Genomic DNA, 25,129 nt, shown 5'->3' on the forward strand with positions numbered 1-25,129 from the left:
TATGGCAAACCTAGACAGCATAGTAAGAAGCAGAGACATCACCTTGCCGACAAAGGTCCGCATAATCAAAGCTATGGTTTTCCCAGTAGTAATGTATGGCTGTGAGAGCTGGACTATAAGGAAGGCTGAGCGCCGAAGAATTGATGCTTTCGAACTGTGGTGCTGGAGAAGACCAGCATGAGTCCCCTGGACTGCAAGGAGGTCAAATCAGTCAATCCTAAAGGAAATCAACCCTGAGTGCTCATTGGAAGGACAGATACTGAAGCTGAAATATTTTGGCCACCTAATGCGAAGAGAAAACTCTCTGGAAAAGACCCTGATGCTGGGAAAGACTGAAGGCAAAAGGAGAAGGGGACGGCAGAGGATGAGATGGCTAGATAGCATCACCGATGCAATGAATATGGACTTGAGCACACTCCGGGAGAGAGTGCAGGACAGGAAGCCCTGGCGTGCTATGGTCCATGGGGTCACAAAGAGTCGGACACAACTTAACGACTGAACAACAATAGCACACATTTAAAATGAAAACAATGTTACCCTCCAGAGGGGAGGCATTCTGCATAGCCTGGAACTCTGCCGTTACATTGATTTATTTGAAAAGCTGCTTGCTGTCCAATGGGGTGGGTGGGAAAGTTCTATTTGCCAATACTCTGCACATGCTCTGAATCACTTTGCCTGTACACCTTTAATCAAAACCTGTTATTCCAAGAAAGGGGGAGTCACCCTGTACATGATCTGAGGCAATTGGTTCAAAGTGCCAGAACGTTTTAAGACAAAACAGTTACCTTAATTGTAAGATTTATGGCTGACTGTACCAAAGGAAGCCACAGCCATTTTTCCTGCAGGATAGTGAGTTTGGAGCCACCTTGTAACATGAGGAGGAAGAGAATGCTTGAGAAGGTAGCATCAAGTACTCTTTTCTCAGCAGAGAAGAGATGAAACAGAGGTAACAACCTGGAGAATTTTCTATGGAGTAGCCAGAGATGCCTGTTTTATTTATTACGGTAGCTAGGGCTATTTTCCATCACTATAAAGAATCAGAACATGTTGGACTCCCTTTGATTTTTTAAAAAATCCTGCCAGCATGTCAGCATCAACTTGAGTCTTACTTCTTTTTTCTTGTGTGTGTGTGGGGGGGGGGGGGTTGGGGGAGGGGTGCTTAATTAAACGGAAACATTTACTGCTCTAGCTCCCCGCTTCCCAATCAGCCCCTCCACTGAGACAAAGTAATGGTGTGGCCGGTCCCTTCAGTAACTCCACAGACACTTGTGCAGCGGAGCAGACCTCCCCTCAAAGGCGGCTGCCCGTTGTGTCTCTGCAACAGTCACTGCTATAGATTCGCCTCCTCCCATTCAATAGGCAGTGATTGTTTCAATACTCAAAGTGGTGGCACGATCCCTTACTCTTGGGAAGGAACCCTCAAAGTAAACCATCTCGGGGGTAAGGAATGAGGGCGCATCCGATTTTAACTCAGGGGACACACACAAAAGAAGCGTGCCTCATGCTAGCAGAAGTTCAACAAAACCCTGACTTAAGCCCGTCACGTCTGAACGCGCCTTCTCGTGGAAAGGCTTCTCTCAAGTGGAGCAAAAGACAGGAGCAAATGCAACGCCTCCCCCACCGTCAAAACCTTACACCGCTGACAATCCCTGACCCTTCCCCTTCCTTACTGAGCGCCTCAGTTTCTTCCTCTTCCTCCTCCTCCCCGTCTTCCAAATGTCCCCCCGCCTTGCGGGGCGGCGGCTCCAGCATCAGCGCGGCTTCCTCGGCCGCCATCTTCCCCACAAAGCGAAGACGACGGGAAACGACGCCCCCTCCCCTCCGTCTCCCCACCGAAAAGAACGCGCGCCGCTCCAATGGATCGCTCCCACCCGACCAGGCCGTAGTAGTAATCACACACGACAACCGTCGTTTCGGAACGCCTCAGGTGCTTAAGAACTACGTTACCCAGGATGCAACGCGATGCACGAAACTACCAATACCCAACATGCAGCGCGGGGGCAAGCCTGCAGTGACCCTGATGAGGACCGGATGGCTTAAAGGTAAAGAGTCATAGATCTAGAAAAGTCTGTTTTCAAGACACGGCCACCTTTTCATAAGTCTATGGGCGTCGCATTCTAAAAAGAAGCCGTTCGCTCTCTCTTATAGCACGATCCTATACCTCAGGGGTGGGCAAAACGTAGATAGGGATCTACTGGTAGATCTCAGTGTGATTTGCGGAGGATCGGCAAGCGTTTCTGATTCGGAATGGTGTGACAGGAACAACTAAGGGCGCAATCCTATGCATGTTTAGACAGAAAAAAGTCCTACGACTCCCAGCATTCCCCAGCCAGCACATGTGGCTGGGGAATGCTAGGAGTCGTAGGACTTTCCTTCTGTCTAAACATGCATAGGATCGCGCCCTAAAAGGCTATTCCACCCCGCTCCTAAATTAAACTATGGAACGGTTCACTGTTTTGCAGATGACTGGTTGTCAACGCAGTAAAATTGAACTGAAACTGCTTGAAGGAAGAAAGCTTGGTGGGAAAGCCAGGTGTGAATTTTTATGTGTGAAAGCACTGTGAGCTCAGTTCTGGTCCTGAAACAAGTTCTTGCACTGAGCATGTGCTCAGAGGAACTCTGGTCCTTAATCCTGAGCCACCATTTTGCAACCTCTGCTTGGTGGATCTCGAGGTTCCTAGTAAAACAACAACAAAAACAACAAAGTCGCCTGAAGTCTGCTATACATGTTTGCTCAGAAGTAAGTCCCATACAGTTCAATGGGGTATAGGGCTGCAACCTAAGAATGCCTTGGACTTGGAGCAGAGCCAGGCGCATACCGTAAAGACAGAAAAATGCTCTTTTATGTCTCTGCTATATACTGGACTGAAACTTCCTCCGTCTGGAGACAGGACTGTATCGTGGTAGCTGTAAATTGGCTATTAATAGAACGTCAACACTTCCCCAAAAGATAGAAGTAAAGACGGGAGTTAATTTATGCTAATTACAAGCCGTATTATGTGTGGGGAAATGGGGAGGGGGGTTGTTTTAAATCAAGAAAAATGGCCTGCCGATGATCTCTGCGTTAGAAGGAGGAAGAAATAAGCCACCCATGTAATTTCCCCTATATAGCAGATGCGGGGGAGGGGACAGAGATATTATGCCTGCACCGCTGATCGGGTATGGTCCATATACTGTTAGGGGTGGGGGATGCTGGGAGTTGTAGTCCAACACATCTGGAGGGCACCCAGGTTGGGGAGGGCTGCACACTGATTTCAATGGGACTTCTAAGTAATGGTGTTTAGGATTGTGCCGTAAATCTCGTACGGTGCGTACTAAGCTGGGTGAGGTAGGAAAACTACAGTACCCACCATGCATCTCGCCGAAGGTTCTCTACGTTTTAAGGAAAAAACCTGCCTACCCTGTATTCGTTGTGATGCAACAAATAGACCCGGGTTGGAGTGTAGGAAGGAAGTCGACTGGCTCTAGGAAGTGGCCGCTTAGTGGAAACAAAACCTTTAAGGAAAAGAGGTCGGTACCTGTTTGGTTGGGATTCTGAGGGAAGATTCAAGGGTGCTTTTGCGTTGCTCTTTGTCGTGAGATGGAGATTATAGCGAGCAAGTACTCTTTGGAGATGCGAGTCAAGCGTTGTGGGTACTTGTCCCATGGTAGCTTAAGATGTTCTGTCGTGAGAGTGCCTCAAGGCTGCCTTCTCCCAACAGTGTGGCTGAGCTGTGTGTGTGTGTGTGAGAGAGAGAGACTGATAGAGAAACTGATACGACAGACAGGCAGGTATCCATTCATTCTTGGATTGGGCCAACTTCTTGGACTGGCACTGCTTTGTTGTCAAGTTCGTGGCGTTTGTATACAATGTTTGAGGAAGGCACCAGGCAGGCCTCATCGGAGAGGGGGGCCACCACCGAGAAGGCGTTCTCCCTTGTTGCTGTCTTCCAAGTTTCCCTCGGAGTAGGCAGACAGAGGAGGGCCTTAGATACTGAGCATAGTGTATGGGTAGACTCATGTTGGGAGAGGCGCTCTGTCAGGTATTGTGGTCCCAAGCCATATAAGGCTTTATAGGCTAAAACCAGCACCTTGAATCGGGCTCAGAAACATACATGTGGCTCCTCTACTCTTCTTCACGTTAATCAGGGGTGAGCTGTTGGGTGGGGGGTGGGGTGGGACGCAGAGTTATCACTGCCAGTACTTCCAGTTTATCAACTCAGAATCTCCAAGACCTCAAAATTCATGGTATTTACTCAGATGTTTCCTCAAGAGTTGCATTTCTCCTGCATTCATCCCCTTGCTTCCCAGTAGCACCAGAAGGCACTCCCACTTCCAGTAGTTCTTGGAAAACTATTGGTGCCATTTTCCTCAGCAGTTTCCCCTTCTCACCTTAGGCAACTATGACCCCAGGCATATCTCCTGTCTCTCACCCTTAACTTAGTATACAGGGGAGCAGAGTAGGGGTCCAACCCTCCCCCCCATGCACTCCCTTTTTCAACTCTACTTCTACAGCAGCATTGCTGGAAAACTGAGAATGTAGGGGGATGATAGAAGCCCCCCTCCCCACGCTGCTACAGGTGAGTGGATGGAAAGCACATCAGAACTCTCTCTTTGCACAGCAAACCACCTATGGTTGGGGCAAAAACAGCAGGAGAGCAGAAAACCTGTTCTCTTTCCAGCCATCCAGCACCTTCTCCTATTCATGCTTTTGCTTAATGCTCTCTGCTTCACCCCAGGAACTGCTACCATACTGTGCAACCCCAAATGATCCTAAATTTGTCTCTGAGTGAGAGTGTGAAAAGGTTTCATACATTGTCTGGAGTCCCTTGATCTGTATGCATGCATGAGAATTCTCATATGTCTGGCAACGCTCTTTAACCATACTTTTCAGGTATGGTTTGGAAAGGGGAGACTATAGGCATTTCCCCACTGCTGAATTACTTATAACACCAGGCACAGGAAACCCGGCTCAAGTTAACACTTTTCTTGTTTACATCTTGGTCATGCCTATTTTGACTTAAGTGGGAAAAGGCAGTTATGACTGCATTGATACAGGTAATTTTTTTGCTTTTATGCTTGCTTAATACGTAATGCATAAGATAACATTATCTAAAAGCAATGTCTCTTTTGAATTGTGGCTAGTGTAGTTCAAGAATTTTGTGGTGGCAACTTGCCACAAGGATATTGTTAGTCTTGATGTACTTGGACCCAGGCATACTGATGTAAGGCCTGCTAGAGCCATGGAATAGAACAGAGGAAACTGAACCAGAGTTGGTTCATGAGCAGTCATACCTATTTCCTGGCTTGTCCCTGCTACTGGAATGTGAGGGCTGGAGGTGTTTATGATGATTGATAGACACTGCTCAGCCATGAAGACTATCTGGTAGTGTCAAAGAAGAAAACAAGGGTGGTTCTTCCTGTAATTTTTATGGCCCTGGGCCTGGAATCCCAATAAGGCATCTGTGCTGAATCCTTCATGGATTGTTTTCACAAGTTTTTGTTGTTGTTGCTCTGATTAGATTCATTTCTTCTATTCTTCACTTCTTACGTTATTGATTTCTTACATTATTAGAGGGATATGCATGCTTCTTCCTTCTGGCTCCCTCCTGCTTTGCTCCCAGTAACATAAGAAAAGGAAGTGTGTGGAAGAGACAGGAGTGTGTGCGAAGAACCATGCTGCCAAACTAGGGCAGTGTTAATTGGAGTTCTTCCCACAGGGAAGTTCTGCCTCCTACATCTTCTAGGTGCCGATACCAACAGGAGAGTGTGTGATGGAGCCTGAAACCTAAGAATTGGTAGAGTTCTGGAGAGTTTGAAAACTTGCACTTTTTGTGTGGAATTTTGGTTGGTTCTAATACAAGTATTGCCCAACTGTGGATTTTGAAAAAAAAAACCCCGCCCCTTTCATGGAGCTTTGGTTTTTTTAAGGAGAAATATAGTAATTGACAGATGTCAAGCAAAGATAGAAGGCAGTGGGACTCTGAAGAGCATGAGAGATACGTTTCATTTATTTCATTTTTATACCACCCAATAGCCAAAGCTCTCTGGGTGGTCCACAAACACCACAACCCCAAAATACAACATAATAAAAATATAATGTAAAATCTTTAACATGCAGAATTTAAAAACAATTTAAAACAACAACGAAAGCTTAGCTACAATAAGATACCAGGGCAGTTACAATAAGATATGGGTGACCCTAGTCATAGTAATTACCTTGGAACTATAGTGAAGCATGAGTACCAGTGAAGTAATAACTAGTGACAGGAGAACACCAGAATTAAGGACTGATTGAGACATGGGTTCTCTCACACACCCAAGTTGCTTTCCTGTGATGCTACCCCATATGGTTGCAGTTCATCTGTGAATACTGTAATCACATGGGCGGGACAATTGTGTGGATCTTTCCAACGTGGTCTACATCTTTCTTGTACAGGGGTGCAGAACTAGTTTTGGCTGGGGGCTGGATGACCCCCACCCAGCCCTCTGCAGGCTGTATGGTGTCAGGGGGGCATGGCCATTCCCACCTGATGTTATTTACTTGCTATCCCAAATGTTGGCTGGCTCTTTGCTTGAGCCAGGGCCAGGCTTCACTATGTGTGGGGTCCCCTGGTAAGGAATGCCCTGCATAGAGTGAAGGCAAGCCAGATTAGGTTGGCTTGACCCCATTTTTGCCCACCGTGCCTCCTTCCTGAAGTGGGGGAAGGAGGTGGGTGGTCAAAGAAGAAGCGGCTGAGTCCCCTTTGTTTCTCTGACAGAGGAAAAAGGGGGACTCAGCTGCTTCATCTACCCCATCGCCTTACCCTATTGTGGGAAGGAGATGGGGCTGGCTAAGCAGAAGGGGACTCGCCTATACATGGGAACAGCCACTGCCTGCCTTGGCACAACAGAGTCCCAACGCCCACTGCCTCCCCCCCCCCCACACACACACACTGCTATCTGAGGATCGAGCAGGTTGCTGATTGTATGGGAAACTTTCACACAATTGGCACCACACACAGTTGTAGATTTATTTATTTATTTATTTCTATACCGCCCAATAGCTGAAGCTCTCTGGGCAGTTCACAAAAATTAAAACAGCAGCATAAAACAATATAAAATATGACAGCTTAAAACCACAATATAACAGTACAACCAGAATAAAACATGGCAGCAATGCAGATATTTAAAATACAGATTTAAAACACCAAAGCTAAAAGACTAGGATGCTAAAATGCTAAAATATTGGGAGAATTAAAAAGTCTTCATCTGGAGCCAGGAGTACATCATAGGTGCCAGGCAAACCTCTCTTGGTTTCCACAGCCAAGGTGCCACAGCAGAAAAGGCCCTCTTTCTGGTAATTGTACATACACAGCCATTTCAAGAGAGAAGAAACTTTGTAAGGATTGTTTTCGATACACCTGAAGAAAGATAAGTGCACCCTGAGGAAGAAAATTTCGGAAACATGTTGGGCAGAATAAAAAACATTTTTTTCAGGCACCTGAGAACTTTTTTCCTCTTCTGTGACACATAAATGCCTTCCCCTCTTGCTCTTTCCTCTGTGCTGTGGGAACCTTGACTTCTCTCTGTGTGGTAACCTTCCATCCCAGTTGCTCAGGGAAATAGAAAGAATGCTGTTACAGAATATTTCATCAGTATTTCTGGGTTACCGATACACACAAAAAAGAGTACAAAAAATGTACCCACTGCATGTGCCCCATATCGCTAGCAGGAAAGATGCGTATTATCACCAGAGTAGGAGAGAGACAGATACAGCTCAGGAGGCATGAAGAAGATAGCAGAATCTATCCTATCTGCTTGCAATACTGGAAACTGGGCAGACTGCTTAGAGAGAGCTCTTCCGCCTTCTATGTGGATTGTTGTTGTTGTTGTTCAGTCGTTCAGTCGTGTCCGACTCTTCGTGACCCCATGGGCCATAGCACGCCAGGCCTTCCTGTCCTGTGCTCTCTCCCGGAGTGTGCTCAAGTTCATATTCATTGCATCGGTGATGCTATCTAGCCATCTCATCCTCTGCTGTCCCCTTCTCCTTTTGCCTTCAATCTTTCCCAGCATCAGGGTCTTTTCCAGGGAGTTTTCTCTTCGCATTAGGTGGCCAAAATATTTCAGCTTCAGCTTCAGTATCTGTCCTTCCAATGAGCACTCAGGGTTGATTTCCTTTAGGATGGACTGATTTGACCTCCTTGCAGTCCAGGGGACTCGTAAGAGTCTTCTCCAGCACCACAGTTCGAAAGCATCAATTCTTCGGCGCTCAGCCTTCCTTATAGTCCAGCTCTTGCAGCCATACATTACTACTGTGAAAACCATAGCTTTGATTAGACGGACCTTTGTTGGCAAGGTGATGTCTCTGCTTCTTACTATGCTGTCTAGGTTGGCCATAGCTTTCCTCCCACGGAGCAAGCGTCTTTTAATTTCATGGCTACAGTCACTGTCTGCGGTGATCTTGGAGCCCAAGAAAGTAAAATCTGTCACTGCTTCCATTTCTTCCCCTTCTATATGCCAGGAAGTGATGGGGCCAGATGCCATGATCTTCGTTGTTTTAATGTTGAGTTTCAAACCAGCTTTTGCCCTCTCCTCTTTCACCCTCAACAAGAGGCTCTTGAGATCCTCTTCGCTGTCTGCCATTAGGGTGGTATCGTCTGCATATCGGAGGTTGTTGATAATTCTCCCAGCAATCTTAATTCCGACCTCTGATTCATCCAACCCGGCATTTCTCATGATGTACTCTGCATATAGGTTAAATAAGCAGGGTGACAATATGCAGCCTTGTAGTACTCCCTTCCCAATTTTGAACCAATCGGTTGTTCCATGTCTGGTTCTTACTGTTGCTTCTTGACCCTCGTACAGGTTTCTCAGGAGACAGGTAAGGTGGTCTGGTACTCCCATCACTTTAAGAATTTGCCACAGTTTGTTGTGATCCACACAATCAAAGGCTTTAGCGTAGTCAATGAAGCAGAAATAGACATTTTTCTGGAATTCTCTTGCTTTCTCCATGATGCAGCGAATGTTGGCGATTTGATCTCTAGTTCCTCTGCCTCTTCGAAACCCAGCTTGTACTTCCGGTAGTTCTCGTTTCGCATACTGCTGAAGCCTAGCTTGTAGGATTTTGAGCATCACCTTGCTGGCATGTGAAATGAGCGCAATTGTGCGGTAGTTTGAGCACTCTTTGGCGTTGCCCTTCTTTGGAATTGGAATATAAACTGACCTTTTCCAGTCTTGCGACCATTGTTGAGTGTTCCAAATTTGTTGGCATATTGAGTGCAGCACTTTAACAGCATCATCTTTTAGGATTTTAAATAGCTCAGCTGGAATACTGTCATCTCCTCTAGCTTTGTTGTTAGTAATGCTTCCTAAGTCCTACTTGACTTCACTTTCTAGGATGTCCGGCTCAAGTTCAGTGACCGCACTATCATGGCTATCAGGGACATTCAGATCTTTCCTGTATAGTTCTTCTGTGTATTCTTGCCACCTCTTCTTAATCTCATCTGCTTCTGTTAGGTCCCTGCCTCCTTTGTCCTTTATTATGCCCGTCTTTGCACAAAACGTTCCCTTGATATCTCTGATTTTCTTGAAGAGATCTCTAGTCTTTCCCATTCTGTTGTTTTCCTCAATTTCTTTGCATTGTTCATTTAAGAAGGCCTTCTTGTCTCTCCTTGCTATTCTCTGGAACTCTGCATTCAGTTGGATATATCTTCCCCTTTCTCCCTTGCTTTTCGCTTCCCTTCTTTCCTCAGCTACTTGTAAAGCCTCATCAGACAGCCACTTTGCTTTCTTGCATTTCTTTTTCTTTGGGATGGATTGAGTTGCTGCCTCCTGAACAATGTTACGGACCTCCGTCCATAGTTCCTCAGGCACTCTGTCTATCAGGTCTAATCCCTGAAATCTATTCCTCACTTCCACTGTGTATTCATAAGGGATATGATTTAGGTCATACCTGAATGGTTTAGTGGTTTTCCCTACATTCTTCAATTTAAGCTGAAATTTTGCAATACGAAGCTCATGATCTGAGCCACAGTCAGCTCCAGGTCTTGTTTTTACTGACTGTATAGAGCTTCTCCATCTTTGGCTGCAAAGGACATAATCAATCTGATTTCGATATTGACCATCTGGTGATGTCCATGTGTAGAGTCGTTTCTTGTGCTATTGGAAAAGAGTGTTTGCTATGATCAGCGTGTTCTCTTGGCAAAACTCTATTAGCCTTTGTCCTGCTTCATTTTGTACACCAAGGCCATGCTTGCCTGTTATCCCGGTGATTTCTTGACTTCCTACTTTAGCATTCCAATCCCCTATGATGAAGAGGACATCTTTTTTTGGTGTTAGTTCTAGAAGGTGTTGTAGGTCTTCATAGAACCGATCAACCTCAGCTTCTTCGGCATCAGTGGTTGGGGCATAGACTTGAATTACTGTGATGTTGAATGGTTTGCCTTGGATTCGTATTGAGATCATTCTATCGTTTTTAAGATTGTACCCCAGTACTGCTTTTCCCACCCTTTTGTTGACTGTGAGTGCCACTCCATTTCTTCTAAGGGATTCTTGCCCACAATAGTAGATATGGTGATCACCTGAATTAAATTCGCCCATGCCTGTCCATTTTAGTTCGCTGATTCCCAAGATGTCGATGTTCAATCTTGCCATCTCATGTTTGACCACCTCCAGCTTACCTTGATTCATTGATCTGACATTCCAGGTTCCTAAACAATATTGTTCTTTACAGCATCGGATTTTCTTTTCACCACCAGACACATCCACAGCTGAGTGTCCTTTCGGCTTTGGCCCAGCCACTTCACTCTTTCTGGCACTACTTGGAAATACCCTCTGCTCTTCCCCAGTAGTATATTGGACACCTTCCAACCTGAGGGGCTCATCTTCCGGTGTCATCTCTTTTAGCCTTGTGTTACGTTCCATGGGGTTTTCTTGGCAAGAATACTGGAGTGGGTTGCCATTTCCTTCTCCAGTGGACCACATTTTGTCAGAACTCTCTGCCATGACCTGTCCGTCTTGGGTGGCCCTGCACGGCATAGCTTATGGCTTCACTGAGTTACGCAAGCCCCTTCGCCACAACAAGGCAGTGATCCATGAAGGGGTGGGTGTCTATCTATGTGGATAGCCAGATGCAAAATAGTGGCTCAGAGGGTGGAGCCAATTACTTCTTGCACATGTAAGTGCTGGTGATTAGGAGCAGAAATCCACAAAAGAGGGAAAGAGAGAATCAACTTTATTAACCAGTAAATCAGTATAAACTCCAACCATAACAGGATAATTACCAAACAATAGTGTGTCTGCAATTGTGGATACAGATAGCACATTCGGGAAAGGGGGATGGCCAGCCCCTCCAGTCTTCAGGTGGAAGCAAGACTTAGTCCTTTTCTGGTCATCTCAGAACAAGGCTTCACTGATGGAATAGGCAGGCTTTCCTAGAACTGACTGAACAGGGAGTTGTTGAATGCCTTAGTGCAGGAGTGGGGAACTTTTGGCCACAAGAGCCTCCTTATCTCCCCACAGTATTCCCCCCCCCCCCCCGGCAGAGCAGTTTGGCTTTTAAATGCTTCTGATGATGCCAATCAAAGCTTTTTTAAAAGTCCAATTGCTGCACAGTGGCTGGGGGGCAGGGAAGGAAGGGGGGAGCAGGAGAGGTAGCCACTCTGTATGCTATCCTGCAATATTGAGGTCATCTAAACCATGTAGTGATGTCAGCAAACCAATCCAGTAGTGTAAGCAAAGCATTAAGTTCAGTTCAGCTGAACGATATGTGACTCCTAAGCAGTGAGTTCACAAAAGTTGGGCAACGTGTCCTGTTAACTATGATTATATTTAGAATTAAGCCATTTCTCTGCCCTCTTAGTAATATCTTGTTTCACTTCCTTATAGACCAATGTGCTTCAGGCTATATCTTCATGCTAATGTTCGTGGCCCCTTCTTCAACAGATGTTCATCCCCTTGCATGCCATGATCTGTAAATGAAGGCTTTTTGCCATGCTGCGTGCACAAAGAACTTTTGCTAAACAGTGCACTCCCTTACAGACCCCTGTCTTCTGTGGAAGACTAGGCCTCCCCCCCCCCCAAATAGTTAGAACTTAATATCCATCTACTTATGCATCCATCTGTTGGCTAAGCCATGGCCATGTGTGCAACTGTCCTTCTGACCCAGCAACAACAGGCATATAGTAAGGCTCAACTCTAAAATTTGGGTTGCGGTAGCACTACAACAGTAGCAATATCAGGCTTAAGAAACAGTAAGAGGCCATCTTGAAAATATACTTGTTAATCCTTTTCATGACAGATTACAAAACTAATATTACCCTTTCACTCCATAATCCTTGGATACTGTATAAAAACCTAGATATCTTTGAATGGCATTGAAGGTGATTTGACATTATCCTTCTGAGTGTATTGTCACATTGTTGTGATCTCTAGCTAAACATGTACATATTTTATTGTGCTGGCATACAACAATGTAAAGAAAAAATATTTAAAATGAACAAAGCATATTGTATAGTATCTTGGTCCTTTGCTTGGATTGTGTCACCTTTTATCCATTAAGCACATAATGTTATATACACTGTTATATTATTACCCTAATTTTCCCCTAATATCCTTTGTGATAGAAATATCAACTCAAAGACAGGGCAGTTAACTCGTCACCACACAACCAGTCTATATCACCATAGGGTATCCCAGAGCCCAGTGTTTTTCTCCTATGGGCCATATTATATTGAGTCAGAGGCAGTGCAAACCTGTCATACCCAGCCCACCTTGCCCATCACATCCACCCCACCTCCCGCCTCTGTCACCCATCACCCACAACCCAACTGCATCACACGTCATCTCTGCCTGCTGGAGCACCCAGTGCAGTGCCATCTCACTGCAACGAGGCGATGGCTGGGGCGCCCTCTAGGTAGGGAGGGAGCATGCAATTCACGGCTCCTCCCGTTGTGCCGCCTGAGATGAGGGATTCACTCTGTCTCTTGGGAAGGTTGGCCTTGTACTGAGTCTTTTCCTGCAAAACAGATAATGGCCTGGTTCACATGAACTACATCTCCCATCACCCTCAGCCAATATTGGCCATGCTGGCTGGGCTGATGGGAGTTGTAGTCTGACACATCTGAAGGGTACCAGGTTGGCAAAAACTGCCTTAAATCTTTCAGCTGTTCCTCTCCCACTCTGCTGCCTCCCCTCTGGGTCTCCATGGAAAAGATAAGGTAGTACTCCGAAGGTCAGCATTAACTATTAACAGAGAGTCTGTCCCCACTCTCTGTGGAGGAGAATGATCACTGAAAGCCTAAATGTGATCAGGAAGTGTTCTGACTGTAACAAGGGAGTTGAAAGAAAATCCCCTAATTCCAGATCACTATTCTTCCAGTTGAGAACATTTGTCAGTGCACCCCTGTATAAGTTAATATACACAGATGCCATGCCTGGTTATACATACAAATCAGGCCACTTGAAATATTAGGAGCTTAAAGAAGAGAACTGAAAACGTACAAGGACACAGACAGTTCTACAACAACAAAGCCAGTTTTTCAAAACATGAAAAAGTTTGGAGGGAGGGCTATGTTACATCCAGGCAGCTAAATTCCCATCCAATCCACACTTCCATGTAAATCTTCAACTTTTATTGAAAGCAGAACTTGAACAGCAGACAACTAATAAATGCAGAGAATCAATACTTAACTGTGGAAGGAGAATGAATGGAAATGGTGTCATGTTCCATTGGCCCCCACCTTCCTCATGCACACACACAAGAAGAGAGGCTACAGTCTCACCTCTTTAATTCACTATCAACAGGTTAATTACAGATGCAAATCCCTGAAGACTCTCAGGCTACAAAGGAGTAACGGCAGGGAATCCAAATGGGAGCTAAGATGTTGCTAGCAGGTTGAACAGGGACTTGCTGGCTAGAATAACTTAGGGAGGGAAACCCCTCCCATCCAGTGATGCTCCCCTACGTTGACCCACACGCATCGCCAACCAGGTCAACCATCTGAGCTCCACCTCTAACTTTTCCCACTTCGCTCTGCGCTGCATCCCTCAGATCAGGCCCCGCGCTCTCCTCCTCCTCCCCGCCCCAGATTCTCACCGGGGGGGGGGGGGGGCCTTCAGGCCTAGCCATCTGGGTGCTAGCATCCTGAGAAGCACGCCTATCCATATCTGAACTCGCTGGGGAAGATGCCTCCCCTGGTTCTTGCTGTTCCCCTTTTGAATCGGAACTGCTAACTATCTTCATACGCTCAGAATCAATCCTGACAAGTGGAAGCATTTGAAATAAAATAAATGGTATGGATGAGGGGAAAAGATAATGCAGGCTGAAGCTCACAATGACAGAGGACCAGGCCAAAGGAAGGCTTACATCTACTGGGGAAGAACTGGTGTAAAGAGATTAGATCTTCTTAGGAACAACCAATCAATGCATGATAGCAGACAGTAAGGCCTGACCAGTTGCTGATATATCTCTGGAGGGAAAACTAAGGGCTTCTTCACATGGAGCTTTTATCCTGCTATTGAGATTGGTTACTCACAGACGTTTGCAGCTCCTTTAGATGATGATGTCAACCTCCAGGGTGTCTCCCACATGAAATGACCTTATTCCATTTTTTAAAAGATCGGAGATAATGAGCTATCAAATTACAGCGCTTCAGTTCCACTTGAGATCTCTCCTGAAAAGAGGAAACCGTGCAATAAGAGGAGCTAGACCATAGTGCCGTCTAGTGGCTGTATGATGAAACATATGGAAGACTAATTACTTTGAATGAGTTCAAATCTCCAGGGCCAGATGAACTGCATCCTAGAGTAATAAAGGAACTGGCAGAAGAACTCTCAGAACTGCTGTCTATTCTCTTTGAGAAATCATGGAGGACGGGGGAAGTGCCAGATGACTGGAGGAGGGCTAACGTTGTCCCTATCTTCAAAAAGGGTAAAAAGGAGGAACCTGGGAACTACAGACCAGTCAGTCTGACATCAGTCCCTGGGAAAATTCTGGAGCAGATCATAAAGCAATCCATCTGGAAGCACCTTGACAACAATGCCGTGATGACTCGAAGCCAACATGGATTTGTCAAAAACAAGTCCTGCCAGACAAATCTGATCTCATTTTTTGATCAAGTAACCTCCCTTGTAGACCGTGGGAATGCTGTAGACATCATATACCTCAACTTCAGCAAAACTTTTGACAAAGTGCCCCATGATATCCTGATGAGCAAACTAACTCAAAGTGGTCTAGATGAAACAACGATCCGGTGGATCCACAGTTGGCTACAGAATCGGACTCAAAGAGTGCTTATCAATGGGACCTTCTCAAACTGGGGAGAGGTAACGAGTGGGGTACCGCAGAGCTCAGTCCTGGGCCCAGTGCTCTTCAACATTTGTATTAATAACTTGGAGGAGGAGGTACAGGGAATGCTGATCACATTTGCAGATGACACAAAATTGGGCGGGATAGCTAATACTTCGGAAGACAGAAACAAAATTCAAAGTGATCTGGATAGACTGGAGCGCTGGACAGAAAACAACAGAATGACATTTAATAGGGATAAATGCAAAGTTCTGCACCTAGGAAAAAGAAACCAAATGCACAGTTACAAGATGGGGGATACGTGGCTCAACCACACTACAAGTGAGAAGGATCTTGGAATTGTTGTCGATCACAAGCTGAATATGAGCCAACGATGTGATGTGGCTGCAAAAAAGGCCAATGCTCTTTTGGGCTACATTCACAGAAGCATAGCTTCCAAATCCCGGGAAGTACTAGTTCCCCTCTACTCAGCACTGGTTAGGCCTCATCTGGAGTACTGTGTCCAGTTCTGGGCACCACACTTGAAGAAGGATGCAAACAAACTGGAAAGGGTTCAGAGGAGGGCAACAAAGATGATCAGGGGACTGGAAACAAAGCCCTATGAAGAGAGACTGAAAGAACTGGGCATGTTTAGCCTTGAGAAGAGAAGACTGAGGGGAGATATGATAGCACACTTCAAGGACTTGAAAGGTTGGTTGTCACAGAGATCATCTCTTCTTGATCATCCCAGAGTGCAGGACACGGAATAATGGGCTCAAGTTACAGGAAGCCAGATTCCGGCTGAACATCAGGAAAAACGTCCTGACTGTAAGAGCAATACGACAATGGAACCAATTACCTGGGGAGGTGGTGCCACACTGGAAGCCTTCAAGACAAGGCTGGACAGCCATTTGTCAGGGATGCTCTGACTTGGATTCCTGCATTGAGCAGGGGGTTGGACTCGATGGCCTTGTAGGCCCCTTCCAACCCTGCTATTCTATGATTCTATGACTCAGATAAGGACGGGGGGGGGGAGCGTGTCTCAAGGGAGTCCATCATAATCCTGTGTTTAAAATGGAAGGAGATTTTTAATGCGTGATTTAAGGCTGGTGTAGAGATGCTCTAAAGCAGTTCTAAATGCAAAGACTTGGGGGCAACATGACAAATAACACAATTTCCAGTTGGGGCAGAACAGTAGCTCTGCAGTTGAGGGTCTCTCCCCGCCACCTGGAATGCCTGACATTGCACTCTGTGGTTGGATTTTGTCTGCACCAGCTCCTTTTTGCTGTAACCCCACCTACACTGAAAAGCCATATCTGGCCAGGGTGGAATGTACTGTGCAGTGCTGGTGGTATTATAACCATGCCTATGTTCAAATGTTGCCACTATTGTGTAACACTGTGGTATACTGGGCAGAGCTGCAGTGGAGTCCGTCATGACTTGCCCCATGTCTACTGTAATGCCTTTGGCTATGACATTAGGTGATGCCAGAAAATTGAATGGGAGGGACATAGAATACTGGGAAAGGCCGGAGTGCGGGACATCAGTTGGTGACAGTTGGCATGTGGTTGGGGTGGAAGTGGAAAGAAGGCACTGTGGAGAGAAGATGCCAAAGATTGGCCTGGTGTTGAAAAGAATAGAAGAAAGCAAATAGACAAGCTGTCAGAAAGTAAATGAAGAGTTTAACACAGGCAAGAGAAATAATAGACTGAAAGGAACATTTTTCCAACAGGGCCTGATTGCTATCCAACTAGCGTCAGACAAGAGACACCATTACCCAGCAACAGTTTGGGGTTGGGTCATGTTTTTTTCTTCATACGCGTTGCTTGTTATAATTGTAAATAGGTTAAAAACAATAAACAATACCATCAGATAAAGAAGTATTGTTCGTATTGATTAGACTCTCGTGATTGCCAATATCTGCCTCTCTTCATCCATAGTTGAGAATTGGATGAGTTACAGCATCCCATGTGAGAGGCTCAAAAGCTCACAATTTAATAGTGGTGGCATCATCATTTGGGCAGGCTGGGTTGGTAGTCTTTTCCTCCACTCTCCAAGTTTCAGACATGTGATTATTCTTCAGAAGCACCCATATATCTGGATGTTATGATATCTAAATATGTAACCACAACAAATATGCTGCTTTTTGTAGTTATAGCCCTGAATATATTCAGAGGATTGCTATAAATCTTTCCCAACTTCTAGAACCCTGAAATGGTACCCCTAGGTGAGGTTCTGGTTAGACTTTTGAAAACAGTTGGGAGATGGGCTTAGAGGAATTGACAGTAGTGATGCAGCCTAAGTTGATTTCTGCCTGCATGCAGAGGGGAGAAAGACACTGGCTAAGTAAAAAGCATGAACATGAATCCTATAATTGTCTATTAGGAAGTAAGACTTATTGAGTTCAGTGGGACTCAGTCTCAGGTAAGTGAGTATAGAATTGTAACCTTAGTGTAACCTCAGACGAACTTCTGAGTAGATAAGTATAGGACTGCATTGTCAGTTTCTCTCCTATCTGTTCCCTTCCTCACACTTTAAATCTATCATAAGATGGTTTTTATTACTGTTAAGGAAATAGGTTAGGTTGAACAGTCAGGAATTTATTAAAGCACATCATGGCCATGGGAGAGATAGACGAAACTGTGTCTCCCTCAAATAAAAGAATCAGGATGCATTTATTCAGACTGAAAGTTGGAGAACAAAGAAAATACACTACGCATGCTCAGAAACTAATTAGTACTCAGCAACAGTCTTATCAACACAGCAGCCTTCTTATCTTTAGGGATGAGTTACTTTGGTGGATAGGAATTCCTGCTTATGAGCAAGTTATAATTACCTTCTCATGGTCAGACACACGCACTCTCTCATTCCCATCAGGCCCTTTGCCTGAACCAAAATACTTACAAGGCCTAGTCAGGCCTACTTTCACATTACATTACATTTAAAACTAAAATTGAGAACTGATTTAGGGTGCTAGAAGTCATAGTGGATCTAGCTAGTCATTGTTTAAATTATAACTCGCTTGAGAAACTTGTAAATATATTTGGAAATAAGATTCTAACACTTCTTCCTCCCCATTTTTTTAGGTATTGAAACTTGAACATGTCCAAAAAACACAAAAAAAAATCCAGCAAAAAAGATGAAACTTCAGATAGTAAGGTAAGAAAGTGTGGATGTGAATGTGGGGAACAGTACTGGAACTAGGGCTGTGCAAGGACTCCCTAACCCGCTTTGGAGGTTGATTTGGAACTTCTGAATTGGCCCTGACCTACCTCGGGCTGATCTGGAGATGGGTCAACCTGCCTTGGCCTCCAGATCTAAAGTGGGTCCAGACAGCTGAAGCACCCGAGCCGCGCAAACCCTGCGCTCACCCCCCCGTCCAGCTGCGCAAGCCCCCTGCTCCTCCTTACCTGGACCTGTGGGGAGCACCCGCAGCCATCGCTGCCTTGGAGGGAGTCGCCATTGTCTTTTAAAATGGTGACTCTTCTTCCTCCAGAAATTAAATGTTACATAGATTGTGGCTATAAAGGGGCCATCTACGCAACACTACAGGTGTAAATGGGTCATTTACGCTTGTAATATTGTGTAGATGGCCCCTTTACGGCTGCAATCTATGTAATATTTAACTACCGGAAGAAGAAGAGGCGACTCCCTCCAAGACTGTGACGGCTGAGGGCACTCCCCACAGGTCCAGGTAAGGAGCAGGGGGCTTGTGCAGCTAGGCGGCTGTCAGTCTGAAGTGGGCCGAAGTGGTCCAAAGCACTTTGGAGTGACCCAACCCGCTTCGGGCTGCTGCTGACATGCTCCGGGACCAGACCGCTTCGGTCCGAATCACCCTGATCCACTTTGGGATTTGGACCTAAGCGGTGCACAGCCCTACTGAAAACTTCTTTGTAGTTACATAAAACTGTAACTACTCATTCTGTAAAAAGAATAAGGCTAGGATGATGACATGAATGGAACAGGCCCAATCATTGACAATAGCACTCTTTATATAGTGCATTTCAAGTATTCAAAACACATCTCATACATTACCTTAGTAAAAAACAAAATTGGTACTATGCGTTCCTCTGTTAACTAATGGGGGTTAAGCATGACGTAGCTGAAATCCTGGAGGGTAAGCATGACATAGCCAGTATGAGAATGTTGGTTCATGCCTGTTAGTAGGCTTTTTGAATTCTGCACTAGCTGACGTTTCAGAACCATCTTCAAAAGCAGTCTCATGTAAGATGCAGGATTCCCGCAAAATACACACCAAGGATGCCTGTTTGCTCTGGCTAAGAAAAGAAAAAAGTGCCCCAAACATGTAAAAAATCACAGATTAACCCTTTCTTTTAGAAATGACAAATTCATGTGTTCAAACTGTTCATTAACCTAGAAGATAATTCCCATGGGAAGGATCAACTACACCAACTTCTGGAAACCTCCATAAAGCGGTGCCTCCAATCTCTAATTGTGAAAGGTGGCTCAGAAGGATACCTTGCTCAGTGAGCTGCTGAGAGGTCCAGGAGAATCGACAGAGGCATGTTTCTTCTGTGTTTCTCCTAATGAAGTCTTGGTCCTGAAGCCCAGCCTTAAATCAGACTGAAATGAATCCAGATAATCAACCTCATCTAGTTCATCCAAGATATAATAGCTAATGGGTGTGCTGCAGAATCATATCTTCTGCTTGCTAAAATGAAAAACAGGATTCATAATAGAAATCAACTGAAATATTGAGAATGGGAAGTGAAAATGAATGGTCAGTAGATGTGTTTGTCATGATGAACTGATGGTAGTGAGCCTAGTCTCCCCGCAGACTCATGGCGTTCCTGCCCGCTCTCTTCCTCTGGCATGGGTGCGTGGAAGAGTTCAGAAACGTTAAAGTTGGCTTGTTTCAAACAAATCATTGTTAAGATTAACCCCAGTTGACATCTGAACATGTGGGGTGGAAATTTTTCCAAAATGGAACCTTTCCCGAAAAATGTTCCAGTGCTTTTTCTGTGAAAAATGTCCTGTTTCATAAGGTCATTAGTAATGATGAATGGATGCCAATTGCAAATACAGTATTAGGCAAGACTGACAGTTTTAAAGTTGTAATTAATGTTTTTCAGGTGATTATCCCTAGAAAGTGTGTGAGATAATTGAAATAAATATATGCCTCAGTGTGAAATAAGTAGTGACAATGAAACTGAAGGGGCTCCTTCACACAGCTTTTATCCTGTGATCGAGATTGGTCCTTCACAGAAGTTTGCGGACTCTTTACATGATGCTGTGATCATTCAAGGCGCCTTCTGCACTAAATACCCTTTATTCCGTTTTTAAATAGATCGCATATAATGAGCTATCAAATTACCCTGTTGTGTTCCGCTTGAGTTCCCTCCATGAAAAGAGGAAAAGTGGCAAGAAGAGGAGCGAGATCAATGAAAGATAATGGAAGACTCAGATACGGGGCGGGGGGGGGAGGAAGCACGTGAAAAAGAGAGTCGTCATGATCCTGCATTTAAAACGGAAGCAGAAAGCCCCATTTTAAATGAAGGATTTTAGGCTGGTGTAGAGATGCCCAAGGTGTCCCAACAATCATAGTGGAAGAGAGTTGAACTCTTTTGAAATAAATGGGTGGTTGTCAGCATACCATGCACAGTTTTGGGGGTTGCTAAAATTAATTAGTGCAGGCCTTCCAGATGTGTTGGACTACAATTCCCAGCATCTCCTGCCAGCCATGCTTGCTGAAGGATGCTGGAAGTGGTAGTCCAACAGCACCAGGTTGGGGAAGGTTAAATTAGTGTGTCGACGTTTTTCAGCACCTTTTGTTTCTTTCTTACATTTAAACAATGTAGGGGAAGTACATGGTATTGCCTTTAAAGTTTTACAAGTATTCCAATAAAAAATATCTACATAATTCTGAGAGTGCCTTGGACTGCAAGAAGATCAAACCAGTCCATACTCCAGGAAATAAAGCCAGACTGCTCACTTGAGGGAATGATATTAAAGGCAAAACTGAAGTACTTTGGCCACATCATGAGAAGACAGGATACCATGGAGAAGATGCTGATGCTAGGGAAAGTGGAAGGCAAAAGGAAGAGGGGCCGACCAAGGGCAAAATGGATGGATTATATTCTGAAGGTGACGGACTCGACCTTGGGGGAGCTGGGGGTGGCGATGGCCGACAGGAAGCTCTGGCATGGGCTGGTCCATGAAGTCATGAAGAGTCAGAAGCAACTGACCAAATAAACAACAACAACGAGTGTGCTTTAATTTTTTTCTTCAAATATTTCAGGTCAAATATTTGTGGTGTATTGGGACAAAAAAATAATATGGAGTTCTTTTTTAGCTTTGTTGTTTATTTTGCTTGTATTTAGTAAATATGCTGGATTAGTGATTTTCCATTGCAAACTGGAAAAAAATCTGATACAAATGACCCTATGTAAATTAGCCTAACTTGGATAGGCAATTTTTTTAATTCAAAGTTTTCTGGAAAACACACATCACTGATCTGAATGCAGCCTATATAAAGATAAGACCACTTTGGATGGTTTTAGTTGTGGTTTAGGGCATCGCATCTGCAACAGAGTTAATGGCAAGAGGCTGGGTGCTCTCTCATCTGTTACCACAAGAAAGGTATTAATGCCATCACAGCTATTATTAGGTATTGATCTTATCTTCAGGCTAACTAACTGATTTTCTGAAGAATGAGACTTGAAATACCATTTTGTAGTCTGTGTCCAAGTACCTCGTTAACTGATTGGTCTTCTTCCATGATAGCCACATGGGAAATCGCCCCACTGGCTTTTTGGCTGAATTGAGGGGCTATGGTATTATATTTAGATACTTAGTCTTATGATTTCATTGCTGGCTTAATAGAATAAAATTTGTAATACTGTGACTAAATGACAATGGCTTTCTACTTCAGTTTGGTGTATTATTTCTTATTCCAAGACTTCCAGTGACAAGAGATCATGCCACTTGTCTAGTTCCTCTTCCTCACAGAAAAGTAAAATGGTGCTCTCTGTGACTGAGAATGAACAACTATAAAATACGCATTTGAAGAAGGAAAAAACATACGATCTAAAGCAGCTTACTAGACATATGTCTCTGGTTTTGACCAACATTTACTTGTATCTGTTGTTTTTGGATTGTTCTAATTATGTTTAGTTGAAGTTGTGCTTACCTTGGATATTTTAGTTGCTCTTTCCCATAACCTCTCTTTGAATTTACATTGTTGATGTCAGGGTTGCTTCTGAGCACAGGGAGTGGTTCAGTGGCTCAGATTCTGAAGAGGAATTGCAGGAGGTAGAGGAGGAAATTTCCCAGGCTTATCCAGAGATAGAGACACTAACTCCTCAGGCTTCAAAGGCCCAGCTGGATGGAGAGGGCCCCTCTTCACCCCCCCCCCCCATGAGAGATAGCGAACAGGGAGAGGTGGGGCTTGGAGAGCCTGAATTCTTAGGCACCAGATGCAGAGCCAAGAGAGAGATGGCAGGGGCGGAGCTCAGACGGTCTGCCCGATTGGCCCAGCATGAACAGCGGCGCTTAAAGGCCTCACGAGAGAGAGGGAGATCCCCCACCCCCACCCCTTAAGTTAGGACAGTAGCCTGCCTTTTCTTCAAACAGTGGGCAACTTTCGTAGCTTTCCTTTGAACTCCCTGAAGGCCTTTCTTTTATAGACTGTGAGTCACTGACCATTTGCATCTGTATGACCTATTGAAGTAGTGGAGTAAAAGCCGAGAACTGAAGCCTCTTGTCTGTGTTTTGATTTGGGTTCTGAAGTTTACAGCAGGGGCAAAAGGGAATCCGGACAGCTGAAATATAAAATGGACATACACATGCTTTGTGAACTAGTTTAATTCCATTCTGATAGCTTCATATTTCCCTTTGCTCAAAATGTTGTCATTGTTACCTTAATTAATAAAATCTAACAAAAATGCAGCTCCACATAGAAGGCAGTACTGGTGCATACTGGTGTACTTGTCCCGCTCATGCAACATAGCTGCCCTGCCACTGTGTAGTATTGCACTTTTTGTGATCTGACTGGAGACTGGGAATCATGCAGATCCATTTTTCTTACTCTTTCAGAAACATGAAAAGGCAGAAATTGTGAGTAAGCATGCAGAAGAACAGCCAAGTCAAAGGTAAATTGTTCTTTTCCATTAAGGGGAGTCACTTAAAACAATTTATGCTTATTCTAACAAAATAACTGTTCTTGAGGATTCAGAAACCTAAAGTGCCTAAAAAGCAAGATTGTGTGAGATCCATTCATTAATCTGAGATTTCAGATTGGAGCATATTAATTGCTTGGCTAATTACATTTTCACACAGTAGAACATAAATAATGTTTTAATAAAATATCCAAAGTTTAAAGGATGTTAAAAAAGCAACCGCTCCCTATTTAGAGAGAGAGAAATCCTCTATTTGCATGAAACTTGTGAAGAAAGCAGTATTATGACAATCTTTAGCTTTTAAGTTTTGATTTCTGAAACAACTGTGAAAATGGAACTATAGCACTTCCTAACAGCTATGACTCTTTAAATGTACCAGATGGTTAATACTGGAAGAACGGAAATATCACTGTTAGGTTCACAATTCCGGCATGATGCTTACAAAATTCCTACACTTCCAGGTGGGAATTAACATGTTTCCTGCATGTAGACTGTAAGGTGTGATGGTCCTGTGCCCTTTATGGACAACTGTTTCAACAATGCATTGGTGGAACTAGGATAGAAAGTGATACTTCCCCTATGCCTGTAGGAGGTGCCGTGCAAATCCAAGATGTAAGTCAAGAGCCTATGACATGGCTGTGAATGGATATAGGATTGACCTTACCAAGCTGACGTCAATACCTTTTTATCTTTGGGGGTGTAAGTGATTATACATACACCTGTGATGTGATTCTAAGAATTGGAATCAATTTTGGCATGTTTTAGGCATCTAGTCATCTCTTTTTTATTGTGATGAGCTACTTTGGGGAGACAATAATTGTCTGGAAAGTGGGATAAAAATACAGCAAATAAATAAATAGTCTGGTTTTACTTTCTGAATTCTCTGTTTTTGTCTGAAAAGACTGATTGGAGCGATTTAATTGTTCTTGAACCTGGACAATAGTGACCTCTCCAAAGTAGAATCAAATTTCCTTCGCCCTCCATTGTTCTTTTTTTAATTGCTATTCTCAACGTTCTATGGGTCCTGGGATGCTCTGAGCAGCTGGGTTCTTGTTAGGCCGTAGCTGTTTTTTAATGTCTTTTTCTTTTAATGCACAAATAGATGTACCTCTGTGTCCCAGGGCAGTCCTCCAATTATGCAGAAACCACTACGTTATTTAGGTGGCCCTGTTTTGCTTCCAAGTTGATAGGCCTTGGTCACCCAAGTTTGGTATTATGGGGAATGATGATAATATCTTCATGTCTGGTGCAAAAAACACCAGCATATGACATGTAACTGTACAGGGTTTTTAAATCAGTGAGCAAATTCCAATAGCCTTTTGGCCACCCAAAATATTTTAGATTTTGAGATAATCAGCTAATATGATAAATCATACAAAAATTGTTTCAGGTGTGTTTTGTTTTAGCAAATATCCATTGAAAAGGTTTACTTAGGCCCAAAGAGGTTGTACTCTTACAGTGGAATCCTATGTATGTCTACTCAGAAGAATGCCCCATTTAGTTCAGTGGGACTTTCTCACAGGTAAGTTGTCTAGGATTTAAGCCTACAGACTGCTGCTCATGCAGGATATATCATGCAGCAATATTCCTTAGCATTTGGCTCACGGTAAAACAGGTTAATCTTCATTTCCAGGGTTTGGCCACCCCACTGTAAGACACTTTTATATTTTGGGTTTTCTTTCAATACTTTGCCTTATTGATAATTTCACTTGTACTTTTACCCTATAGTTTATTGGAAGACAGT

The 25,129-nt window shown here is 44.2% G+C and overlaps 2 protein-coding genes across 16 annotated transcripts in view; one reads left to right on the forward strand and one right to left on the reverse strand.

Moving 5' to 3' along the window:
* Positions 1–1,933, reverse strand: part of TRMT1L (tRNA methyltransferase 1L) — a 32,294-nt gene extending 30,361 nt beyond the window's left edge. For both annotated transcript variants that reach the window (XM_084851385.1, XM_084851384.1), the window contains exon 1: positions 1,671–1,933. In XM_084851385.1, the coding sequence (XP_084707511.1) occupies positions 1,671–1,776 (106 nt within the window). In that variant the 5' untranslated portion in view covers positions 1,777–1,933. The remainder of the gene's footprint in view (positions 1–1,670) is intronic.
* Positions 1,732–25,129, forward strand: part of SWT1 (SWT1 RNA endoribonuclease homolog) — a 60,223-nt gene continuing 36,825 nt past the window's right edge. For 9 of the 14 annotated variants that reach the window (XR_014790421.1, XR_014790422.1, XR_014790423.1 and 6 more), the window contains exons 1-3: positions 3,427–3,510; positions 18,334–18,406; positions 23,303–23,358. Coding sequence is in view for 11 of the 14 variants with exons in the window: in XM_084851376.1 (XP_084707502.1) it covers positions 18,350–18,406; positions 23,303–23,358 (113 nt within the window). In the remaining 3 variants the exon portion in view is untranslated. Of the gene's footprint in view, positions 2,043–2,634; positions 2,741–3,426; positions 3,511–4,487; positions 4,560–18,333; positions 18,407–23,302; positions 23,359–25,129 lie in introns of those variants that run through there. The other 5 variants (XM_084851377.1, XM_084851381.1, XM_084851378.1 and 2 more) reach the window with 4 other exon arrangements.

The sequence above is a fragment of the Heloderma suspectum genome, chromosome 4, assembly GCF_057233095.1.
Source record: "Heloderma suspectum isolate Gila_16-S chromosome 4, 16-S_ref, whole genome shotgun sequence".
In the NCBI taxonomy this organism is placed as follows: Eukaryota; Metazoa; Chordata; class Lepidosauria; order Squamata; family Helodermatidae; genus Heloderma; species Heloderma suspectum.